This window comes from Apis laboriosa, unplaced genomic scaffold, assembly GCF_014066325.1.
Source record: "Apis laboriosa isolate Shangri-la unplaced genomic scaffold, ASM1406632v1 scaffold40_cov151, whole genome shotgun sequence".
Lineage (NCBI taxonomy): Eukaryota > Metazoa > Arthropoda > Insecta > Hymenoptera > Apidae > Apis > Apis laboriosa.
Window position 1 is genome coordinate 3,148,821 of NW_025223180.1, and position 10,802 is coordinate 3,159,622.

General features: G+C 23.8%; 4 protein-coding genes across 6 annotated transcripts; 2 read left to right on the forward strand and 2 right to left on the reverse strand.

Moving 5' to 3' along the window:
* The first annotated feature begins 197 nt into the window (after nucleotides 1–197).
* On the forward strand, nucleotides 198–925 carry LOC122715745 (methyltransferase-like 26). The gene has a single exon (XM_043938171.1). It carries the CDS (start codon nucleotides 293–295, stop codon nucleotides 914–916), a length of 624 nt encoding a protein of 207 aa, XP_043794106.1. The 5' UTR covers nucleotides 198–292; the 3' UTR covers nucleotides 917–925.
* Nucleotides 926–1,145: 220 nt separating this feature from the next.
* LOC122715714 (ATPase WRNIP1-like) lies at nucleotides 1,146–3,818 on the reverse strand. Of its 2 annotated transcripts, none has more exons than XM_043938106.1 (6): nucleotides 3,466–3,818; nucleotides 2,978–3,255; nucleotides 2,723–2,911; nucleotides 1,747–2,557; nucleotides 1,417–1,572; nucleotides 1,146–1,328 (listed from the first exon to the last, which is right to left on the reverse strand). In XM_043938106.1, the coding sequence occupies exons 2-6, from the start codon at nucleotides 3,245–3,247 to the stop codon at nucleotides 1,231–1,233; spliced, it is 1,524 nt and encodes a 507-aa protein (XP_043794041.1). In that variant the 5' UTR covers nucleotides 3,248–3,255; nucleotides 3,466–3,818; the 3' UTR covers nucleotides 1,146–1,230. The 2 variants fall into 2 exon arrangements, with proteins under 2 accessions (XP_043794041.1, XP_043794040.1); XM_043938105.1 differs by having other exon boundaries at nucleotides 1,417–1,638; nucleotides 3,466–3,814.
* LOC122715713 (protein O-mannosyltransferase 1) lies at nucleotides 3,818–7,640 on the forward strand. Its single transcript, XM_043938104.1, has 7 exons — nucleotides 3,818–3,955; nucleotides 4,186–4,358; nucleotides 4,517–4,818; nucleotides 4,923–5,097; nucleotides 5,178–6,264; nucleotides 6,491–6,792; nucleotides 7,221–7,640. Exons 1-7 carry the CDS (start codon nucleotides 3,839–3,841, stop codon nucleotides 7,405–7,407), a joined length of 2,343 nt encoding a protein of 780 aa, XP_043794039.1. The 5' UTR covers nucleotides 3,818–3,838; the 3' UTR covers nucleotides 7,408–7,640.
* A 654-nt stretch (nucleotides 7,641–8,294) lies between these two features.
* On the reverse strand, nucleotides 8,295–10,538 carry LOC122715761. 2 transcript variants are annotated; one of them, XM_043938196.1, is made up of 6 exons: nucleotides 10,399–10,538; nucleotides 9,574–10,282; nucleotides 9,329–9,495; nucleotides 8,903–9,259; nucleotides 8,661–8,834; nucleotides 8,295–8,587 (listed from the first exon to the last, which is right to left on the reverse strand). In XM_043938196.1, exons 2-6 carry the CDS (start codon nucleotides 10,220–10,222, stop codon nucleotides 8,408–8,410), a joined length of 1,527 nt encoding a protein of 508 aa, XP_043794131.1. In that variant the 5' UTR covers nucleotides 10,223–10,282; nucleotides 10,399–10,538; the 3' UTR covers nucleotides 8,295–8,407. The 2 variants fall into 2 exon arrangements, with proteins under 2 accessions (XP_043794131.1, XP_043794130.1); XM_043938195.1 differs by having other exon boundaries at nucleotides 9,329–10,282.
* Between the last annotated feature and the right edge of the window lie 264 nt (nucleotides 10,539–10,802).

Here is a 10,802-nt window from a genome sequence, read left to right on the forward strand (position 1 = left end):
ATATTGAAATATAGTAAATTAAAATTAACACATTTTAATATTAATATTTTATTATATTTTATTATATTTTAAATAATTATTTATTTTCCATGGAAATCTGCAAAACTTTCATACTTAAATTTTTCAGATCAAAAAATATCAATGCAATAACTAAATATGAATACAGTTGTCTACTCTGCTGTTAATCGTAGGTAAGATTTTTTATTCTTTCCTTAATAATTTTTAAATAATTATATGTATAAAATTTAGATAATATAAAAATAATATTGTTTATTTCAGTTTATCTACCAGTATGGCAACCAAAAAACTTGTTTATCCTGCAGCTGATCGTAACAAGAATCCAATACTTTTAGTTCTTCAAAAATATATTCAACATAGTCCAGATCAAGTCTTTTTAGAGATATCATCTGGTAGTGGACAACATATAGCCCATTTTGCTTCTCATTTTCCTGAAATAACTTTTTATCCTTCAGAATATGATCTAAAACTAATAGAAAGTATAACAGCTTATGCAAATGGATTTTCAAATATAAAGCAACCTTTACATATAGATATTAAGACAGATTTTCATATTTGGGAGAATAATATGTTTAAAGAAGCCAGCATTGATTATATATATAATGCAAATTTGATACACATTTCACCTTATGAATGTTCTATTGGTTTATTTAGTAATGCGGGTAAATTATTAAAAAAAAATGGTATTTTATTTACATATGGACCTTATGCTATAGATGGAAAAATAACGCCAGAAAGTAATATTAATTTTGATAAAAGTTTAAGACTTCAAGATCCAAGGTGGGGTCTCAGAGATATTAATGATTTAAAGGAATTAGCAGAAAAAAATGGATTGAAGTTAATAAATATTTATGATATGCCTGCAAACAATAAAACTATTATATGGAAAAAATATTAAATATATTAATGTAAATATATAAATAAATAATTATTAATGATAAAATAAAAAAAATTTTAATCATTTTATTATGAAAGATTATCTTAAATTTAATAAATATTTTAAAAATCTATAATATTTTATTTCAATTATAAAACATTAAATTGTTAAAGTTATGCATTTTGATAATTAATATAAGCTACTTGTTTAAAAAATTTTTATTATAGAAATTTTTATTATAATTTTTAAAATATATTTCTTAATGTTATAACTATATTATAATAGTTTATATACATTTTTTTCTTTTTAAAATATATGTATGCACATATATAATTTTAATGATAATCAAAAAAATTTACATTTTCTAATCCTTCTGGCAAATAATTCAAACCTGATTCATTTTTGTGTTTCATATTGTAACCTTTACCGTATCCTAAAATGAAAAGTGTATATGAAATATATTTTAAATAGTAAAAATTTTATAGTAGCAATTATAGTAAGAAATAAAATAGATTGTTTACCTAAATTTTTCATAAGCTTTGTTGGAGCATTTCTTAAATGTAAAGGTACACCTGGTTGAGGTCCTTTATGTTCAGCTACTACTCTTTGAGCAGCTCTAAGTGCATCTTCCATCAATCTAGATTTTGGAGCTCTGGCTAAATATATCGTACATTGTGCTAAAAGGACATTACATTCAGACATTCCTATCATCTTACAGCCATGCATTGTATGTATGGCAATTTCTGAAAATTATTTCAGAAATTATAGGCAAATTATTAACAAAATTATAGTACTATCCATTTAATCTAAACTAAATGATTTGAATAGATAATTATTAGTTATGAATGTACCAAGAGCTTTTGGATCTTCTAAACCAATATCTTCACATGCCATTCTAACTAATCTTCGTGCAATATAATTTGGATCTTCTCCACCTAATATCATTCTTGTTAACCAATAAAGAGAAGCATTTTCATCACTTGCTCTAACAGATTTATGTAAAGCTGAAATCATATCATAATGCTGGTCACCTTTCTTATCATATAACATATGAGTTTTTTTAAGACTTTCTTTAATATCATCTAATGTAATAATCACAGGACCATTCTTCAAAAAATCTTCATTGTTTGGTAATTTGCATTGAACTGCTAATTCCAAACCACCTAATGCTATACGAGCATCACCATCAGAAGTTCCTGCCAACCATTCTATGGTTGGTTCATCTATAATAAATTTTGGTACTTGAGTGGTATTTTCCAATATTTTATTTGAATTATGCACTATTCCTTCTAATGATATTACAGCTCTGCTTAGTATACATATCAAATTAGATATATTTAATTTTTCTAAAACGATGACTCTACAACGACTTAAAAGTGCTGAATTTAAACTGAAAGAAGGATTTTCTGTTGTTGCACCAACTAATGTAATAATACCAGATTCAACATGTGGTAAAAATACATCTTGCTGATTTTTATTAAAACGATGTATTTCATCCATGAAAACTATTGTACGTCTATTAAATTTTAATTCATTAGTAGCTATAGTTATTATTTCTTTTACTTCATTTACACCAGCCATTGCTGCAGATAACTTAACATATCTTATTTTACCATTTGATTTAGTTTTACATATGTGAGCTATAACATTTGCTAAAGATGTCTGAAATTTATATAAAACTTTATATGTATATTATATGTAAATATAACATATGTAATTATATGTAAATTTTTGTAATTTTTTTTACATAAAATTATATTGTTTTATAAATATAATTAAGAAATTAATTAAGAAATTACATATAATTAAAAAATTATTTTACAATACCTTTCCACAACCAGGTGGACCCCATAAAATTATATTTGGTATTTCAAATTTATTTAATAATTGATAAAGAATAGTAGATGGTCCAAGAATATGTAACTGTCCAACATATCCTAAAAGTGTTGTAGGTCTCATGCGTTCCGCAAGAGGTATATAATCATTTCCAAATAATTTTTTAATTTCTTTATCTGTCTAAAAATTACTATTATTAATTATCTATTATACATTCTTATATTTTTATCCAAAGAAAAAAATTACATTAGTGTTAAATGAAGTTTTTGGTATCTGAGAATCTATATTTATTGATGATGATTCTATTACAGTAGTTTTCTTTTTTATTAATCCCAAATCACTCTTTTTTGCTTTTGTATTATTTAATTTTACATATTTCCTTGCAGGGCTTTCATCTTTAAAAGATTCTTTGCTTGTTGATTCATTTAAAAATAAACATTTACTAACATGATTTTCTATTATTGTAGAAGAAAATTCTTCAGAACAGATAGGACAAGAAATTTTATCATTATCCATGTCTTAATCTACAATAAAATAAATATATACTTAATAATTATAATTAAATAGATTAAGGTATTTTGAAAATAAAGAAAATTAAGTCTATAATTTATTGAATATTACATGATATATTGTTATTGATATTATATTATTTCAAAAAAATTTTAAATAATAAAATTTTTTCACATTTCAAAGAAATTTCTTTATTTTATAAATAAAGCAATATATAAAATTACCGCGATGCGCAGAAAGAATTCTCACAGGGATTTTCAGAGATAGTACCGTTATATTACATATACAATCATATAAATATAACCTGTGACCGTTCTTATTAATTTAATATCACATGTTTCCAATATTTTATTAAAATATTTAATACTTTCAATATTTTATATAGCGGTAAGAATTTGAGATAACACTTTTTCAGAAATTTAAATTTTCAAGACAAGATAGTGTTATGTTAAATCTATTCTTTGATGATGTGGATCGACACTAGATCAAAGTAATGGCTTGGTAACGTCTCTTTTGACTTTTCAAAATAATAGCAATTAAGAAAATAAAAATATCGCATACGGATTATAACGATATTTCAAATAATAAATTTATGCAATGATAGTTCGTCGAAGACGAAGAATATTAGATAACAAGCAATCGCAAGTACAAAGCGCCAAGTTTGAGTATGAACATATTTCTACTAATTGTACTGAAAATGTTCAACGAGATGAGGTAAATAATTGTATATTTTGTATATAATTTTTAACTTTATTTTAAATCTTTTTTAAATTCTTTTTTTTTTTTTTTTTGCTTTTTATTCAATATTTTAAACCATCAATTCAAACTTATTTTTTATATTGAATATTTATATATAAATTTTTTAAACATATATATTATATATATATATTTATACATTTTACATATTTCATATGATCTAATATAATTAAATTTTTTTTAAATAGAAAGATGAAATTACAAATACAATCGAAAAATTTAAAACAGTAGAAATACCGGTAAATACAGCACTAAAAACTCGAATTAAAATTAGTTTAGAGATTGATTTAATTTCAGTTATTTTATTGGTAACTGGAATTGTTACTCGATTTTATCGTTTAGAAGAACCACGGAGTATAGTGTAAGTTATTTTATGTAAAATCAAACTTATTTTTCATATAACATATAATATATAAATTAATTATGTATAATACTGTATATATATGATTTCGAAAATTTTCTAAATTATGTATATTTTTTAATTAAAATAACATTAATTATAGATGTTATTTGAAACAGGTTTGATGAATTACATTATGGAAAATATGTAGGGCTTTATATGAAAAAAACATTCTTTTTTGATTCACATCCTCCTTTAGGAAAGCAACTTATTTCTGCAGCAGCGTATATAGCTGGTTTCGATGGTCAATTTAAATTTGATAGAATAGGCAGTCCTTATTCGGATATTGTGCCTTTATTCGCATTACGATTAGTACCGGCATTATGCGGCAGTCTATTAATTCCCACAGCTTATCATTTAATTTTGGAATTAGGCCTAAAACAATGGACTGCTACTTTAGCGGGAACTTTATTATTATTCGGTAATTTATTATATTATATTTTTATTATTTATTAGAACATTTAATATACACATATATATACGCGTATATATTATTTTAAAAATATACTTTTATTATCATTTTAGATAATGCTTTGTTAACTCAATCTAGATTTATTTTAATGGAAAGTATTTTAATGCAATTTTCATTATTTGGATTAATATGTATAATGAAATTTAGAAAAGTAATGGATCAACCAACAAATTTATCTTGGTGGATGTGGTTAATTTTAGGAATTGCAAATTTAACATGTGCATTATGGTAGGTAAAGGAATTCAAAAATTTATATGTATTTTTAGCTTTAAATTTATTGCTTTAAATTTAATATAAATTTTTTTCAGTGTCAAATATGTTGGATTATATTCATTGATTTTATCATTATTTTTAATTGCTTATGATTATTGGAATTTAATACCGAGAAAAACTTTATCTAGTACAGCATTATGCATTCATCTTATAATAAGAATTTTTGTAATATTAGGTATTATTTGTATTATATATTTGACTGTGTTTTATATACATTTAACAACACTTTCTAAAGCTGGACCACATGATTCAGTAATGACAAGTGCTTTTCAAGCAAGTTTAGATGGTGGTTTAGCTAGCATTACAAAAGGCCAACCTCTTGAAGTTACACATGGATCACAGATTACTTTAAGACATACATATGGAAGAGCTTGCTGGCTTCATAGTCATAATCATATGTATCCATTAAGATATCCAGATGGAAGAGGTAGTTCTCATCAACAACAAGTTACTTGTTACTCATTTAAAGATGTTAACAATTGGTGGATTGTAAAAAAACCAGAAAGAAATGATTTAGTTGTTACAAAACCTAGTGAACCAATAAAGCATGGTGATATAATACAATTAGTACATGGAATTACAAGTCGAGCATTAAATTCACATGATGTTGCTGCTCCAATGACACCTCAGAGTCAAGAAGTATCTTGTTATATTGATTATAATGTATCTATGCCTGCTCAAAATTTTTGGAAAGTGGAGATTAGTAATAAAGATAGTACTGGTGATGTTTGGCATGCAATTCAAAGTCAAATACGATTGATACATGTAAATACAGATTATGCATTAAAATTTAGTGGAAGACAATTGCCTGATTGGGGTTTCAATCAGCATGAAATAGTTGCAGATAGATTAATAGATCAAACAGATTCCATATGGAATGTTGAAGAACATAGATATACTAAAAGTGAAGATCAGAAACAAAGAGAAAGGGACTTGATTAATGCTGAAATGATTCCATTACAAGCTACTACTTTGAATTTTTGGGAGAAATTTATAGAATTACAAATAAAAATGCTATTTAGTGGCCAAGAAGGACAAAATAGTCACATGTATTCTAGTGATCCCTTAGATTGGCCATTAATGTCTAGAGGAATTGCATATTGGGTTTCCAATGATAGTAATGTAAATATATATATGTAAATATATATAATTATAATAATTTGTGAAAAAAAACATATATATATATATATATATTATATAATAAGTTATTACATATATATATATAAAAATTCTTTCTTCACAAATTATTATTTATATTAATATTTTTTATTAATATTTTAATATTATAAATATTCATTGATATTAATTGATATTATAATATTGATATGTTTGTTGATTTTTTTAATAGGCTCAAGTGCATCTTTTAGGAAATATAGTAATTTGGTATTCTGGCACAATATGTATGATTATATATTCACTTCTTTTAATATTTTATATTTTAAGACGAAGACGAATGTGTTTTGATATTACACACGAAGAATGGAACAAATTTTCTAATATTGGAAGTATCTTATTAACTGGATATTTGTTACATTTTTTACCTTTTATATTTATTGAAAAGACTCTGTTTCTTCATCATTATTTACCGGCATTCATCTTTAAATTATTGCTTACAGCAGCAACAATAGAACATCTGTATTATCTTATTAGGTATGTTGGAAAATAATTATTTCTCTCTTATTATTATTATTAATAGAATAATAAAAATATTATAATTATTAAAATAATTAAAAAAAAATTTATTTTACATTTTTTTGGGAAATGTAAATTCAATATATATATATATATATATATATAAGTATTAATATATATATATAATATATATTTGTTTTTTTTAGTGAAAACATAATTTGATGATTTTTAATATTTTTCAAAATATTAAAATTAAAAAATTAAAATAATTGAAATATACATGTCATGAGAGTTTTATGAATTTTTTATTAGAGAGAATTTATTATTTCATTTAAAAAAGAGATCATTTATTCATAATTACATAAATTTATTGTCCGTTTATTGTAATATTGATTCTTATATACTTTATACATTATATAAAGACCAAACCAATTTTTTATTTTCAGAATTCGGTATCGGCACAATTTTTTAATGTATATATTAAAATTTGGTATTATTACATGGTTAATTTTTATCATTTATATATTTAAAAAATTTAGTGTTCTTAGTTATGGTACAACTAATTTGAGTGCCAAGGAAGTTTTAAAATTAAGATGGAAAGACACATGGGACTTTATTATACATAAAACATAATAGACAATCAAAAACACAGAATTTTTTTAAAATATAAATTTACAAAATTATTATTTGCTTGTATTAAAAGTTATTTAATTATATCATACATTTTATGTCGACAATGTATAAATTTAATAATTATTGTAAGAACATTATCCAATGTTCAAGACACAAATTTAATTAATCTAGAATGTATTATTTTCTTATTTTTTTATTTTATAAAAAATATATTACTATATAGACTGATTATATTTTATAAAAAAAGTTTTTTTTATATGTATATAATAAGAAAATAAATAAAAAAGAACAAAAAATCTAATATTTATATTAGTTTTATAATTGTTATAAAATCTATGTAAAAAATATATATTCTATATTTAAAACAAGTTATATAATATATTTATGTATCAGGATATTAAAATATTAAAAAAAAAAAAATTACAAAATTTAAACGAAATAAATAAAAATTTTTTACATAAATTTTGTTAATTCTTTTTGTTATATATTTAAGAAAATATGCAATTTTATTTTCTTTTATATATACAATTAAATAAAAAATAACACAAACAAATGACGTTTTATATATTATTAATATAGCCATATCTTCAATTTTCAATTATTTTTTTATAACATTGTTTTATACAATAACAATTTCTTAAAAATTATAACTTGATTAATACAACAAAAATAATTTTAGAATAAACAAAAACATATATTAATATGTAATCTATTAATTAAAAATTTCAATTTTTAAAGTCAGACTTTTTTTTATATAATAAAAACGTTAACATTTAACATTTATATAAATTAAAAGAATTGTTTTATACAAATTAGATTCTTATTATAACTAGAACCAATAAATTTTTGTACAATTTTTAATGATAGCACCGACATAATTTAAAAAATATAATAATACATCAGAAGTATAAAACAGAATAAAATATACTATTTCATCATTAAAATTTAAAATACGTATTTAAATTCATTTTTTTTATGTAAGCCATTTTTATTATTGGTATTACATATTATTGGTATCATGATGTGTAAAAACTATAGATCGAATGAGACCATCTCGTACATTATCTGTACTATTACCAACGCGGAATGAAAAGGATACAGAATCACAGGTCATATTTTGTGTACAAATTCCTATTGGATACTTGCCACGTGCATTAAATACTACCCCAACTCGATAAACCTAGAATTAAAAGAGTAGAAATAATTAAAAAATTTTCATCTTACAATATTAAAATAATTATTTAGATTTATACCCTATTCTTTAGAATACAAACAGCTCGATTAAATGTAATTTCCACAAGAGTATTCATTTTTACTTTCGTAGAAAAATGTGTATAAGTTAACCGAGTATTATCTGAATCAAGAAGATGAGCATATAAAACTTCGGTATATGAAATGCTATCAATACGATAAGTATTGTCATTAATCTGTAATAAAAATATGACATTTAATATAAAACCTAAATATTATGTGTCCTTAATATTATTTAACTTACTTGTGTAGGTACTTGCACACCCAATACCCAAATATTTTTGTCTACACTAAATGTTACGGAACATTCTAATACATTTGTATTAACACATTTTGTTATAATACTATTTCGAGGTAAAGATCTTAAGCAATATTGTTTTGTTAATTCTCGCATAGCACTTTCAATTACAACAGGAGATGAATTGTTCATAGATAAATTTTCAGCATCCTTTCTTGCTCCCATTATTGGCAATGCATTTGATAATGTACCGCTAGATTCAGCTTCATTAATAGATACAGGTTGATCATATGAAGACCAATAGTGTGGCATAAATGATTTAAAATATGGATCAACTGGTTTATAACATGGATTAACTGACTTCTACAAAATGTAATCTTATAAAAGGTACTGAAAATTTGAAAATTGCTATACAATATTTATTCAACTTACAAGCGAACAAGTTATATGTGTAATTGGAGGTTTGCATATATTAACTCTACTATGTGAATTAGTTGAAAATCCTTCAGGCATAGGTGCTTTATTCCCAGTACATAGTGTATTCATGAGTATTGCAAAAGTTTCATCTTGAGTAAGCAATGGCGACATTCCTGGTCCTTCTGCAAATTCCTGAGCACTTAAACTTAAAAATCTAATTTTTGATAATGCATTACCAATTACTGATTTTAAAGACTTTCCATCATTAGGATCAAGAGATTTTCTTGTGCATTCAGCTTTTGCCCAACGTTCCACTGCAATAAATAATTCCACTTCAGAGTTTATTTGTAAATCTTCTTGTTCTAACACTGTTAATAATGTTTCTAATTCAACTTCTTCCCAATTAGGTTCTCTTAAAACTTCATTCGTCCTTGTGCAAATAATTTCAAGACACTTTTCCATTAATGTACGTTCATCAAATAATCTAGCAAATTCATATGCTCTGCAAGCTGTTTTTGGAGACACATCAGAACATAGATATTTTGTACATTCTTTTATCAAAGGAGGAAGCATGTATTTTTTGGCACAATAACATAATTCACAAGCTAATTCAAAAGAATTTAAATCAACTCGATCTGTATATATGTATTCCAATAGAGCTTTAAAAGCTTCTGGTTGAACATCTTCAATAGATATCAAATCATTTTTTTCTGCCATACCCCCAAAAAACATAGCTTCAAAAACAGGACTAGACATAGCTAAAAATAATTTATGTACTTTTAATGTTTGTTGATGGGGTTCTTGACCAACTACAAACTTGCAGTCAGACCATTGTCCTGTTGCTAATAAATATTGAGTACGTTCTAAAAGTTTTTGTTTGTTGATCTGCCAATCACAAGGCAGATCCATCTCTGCAGAATTCAGAGTATGAGATTAAATAGAAATCACGCAATTATGTGTTGATTAAAACTGTAATAATAAAGGTAAGAATAGAAAAAAATAAAAGAAAAACGAATTGTAAGAAAAGATTTAAACATTAAAAAAAAATAATACTTTAATATAATAAGTTTGATTATTATACATACCTATCTATTTATGTATTATCGCTATAAATATAAAATATGATATAAACAGTGCTAAAAAAAATTCGTAAAACTGTTCAATGTACATCAAAATACGCGCGGGAAAACTAAGTATTTTTCCATATTACAGAACTGTATGATGCATTATATAGTTTTAAATCATGTAATTTATCCAGAATTGCAATTCTGAGAACGGTTTTCAGATTAACTATAGAAATTCTAGATTATAAGTAGATAGTACAAGTGCAAAACCTGTATCTTACTTAGTGCGTCGAATACTACGCCATCTTAGTTATGCTTTCAATCCATTATATCGTTTTTCCGAAGTCGTTGATGCTCCATCTCAATGATTTTTAATATAGTTTTGGATAATACGTCAAACTTTTTGGGTTTTATTTGATTCAAAT

Coding starts and splice junctions, on each gene's coding strand:
- LOC122715745 (XM_043938171.1), top strand. CDS start 293: ATGGCAACCAAAAAACTTGTTTATCCTGCAGCTGATCGTAACAAGAAT.
- LOC122715713 (XM_043938104.1), top strand. CDS start 3,839: ATGATAGTTCGTCGAAGACGAAGAATATTAGATAACAAGCAATCGCAA. Junction 5,098..5,177: donor AATTTAACATGTGCATTATG/GTAGGTAAAGGA, acceptor AATTTTTTTCAG/TGTCAAATATGTTGGATTAT. Junction 6,793..7,220: donor CATCTGTATTATCTTATTAG/GTATGTTGGAAA, acceptor TTTTATTTTCAG/AATTCGGTATCGGCACAATT.
- LOC122715761 (XM_043938195.1), bottom strand. CDS start 10,222: ATGGATCTGCCTTGTGATTGGCAGATCAACAAACAAAAACTTTTAGAA. Junction 8,835..8,902: donor GTGTGCAAGTACCTACACAA/GTAAGTTAAATA, acceptor TTTTTATTACAG/ATTAATGACAATACTTATCG. Junction 8,588..8,660: donor TTTGTATTCTAAAGAATAGG/GTATAAATCTAA, acceptor TTTTAATTCTAG/GTTTATCGAGTTGGGGTAGT.
- LOC122715714 (XM_043938105.1), bottom strand. CDS start 3,247: ATGGATAATGATAAAATTTCTTGTCCTATCTGTTCTGAAGAATTTTCT. Junction 2,558..2,722: donor GTCCACCTGGTTGTGGAAAG/GTATTGTAAAAT, acceptor TATAAATTTCAG/ACATCTTTAGCAAATGTTAT. Junction 1,329..1,416: donor AAAGCTTATGAAAAATTTAG/GTAAACAATCTA, acceptor TTTTCATTTTAG/GATACGGTAAAGGTTACAAT.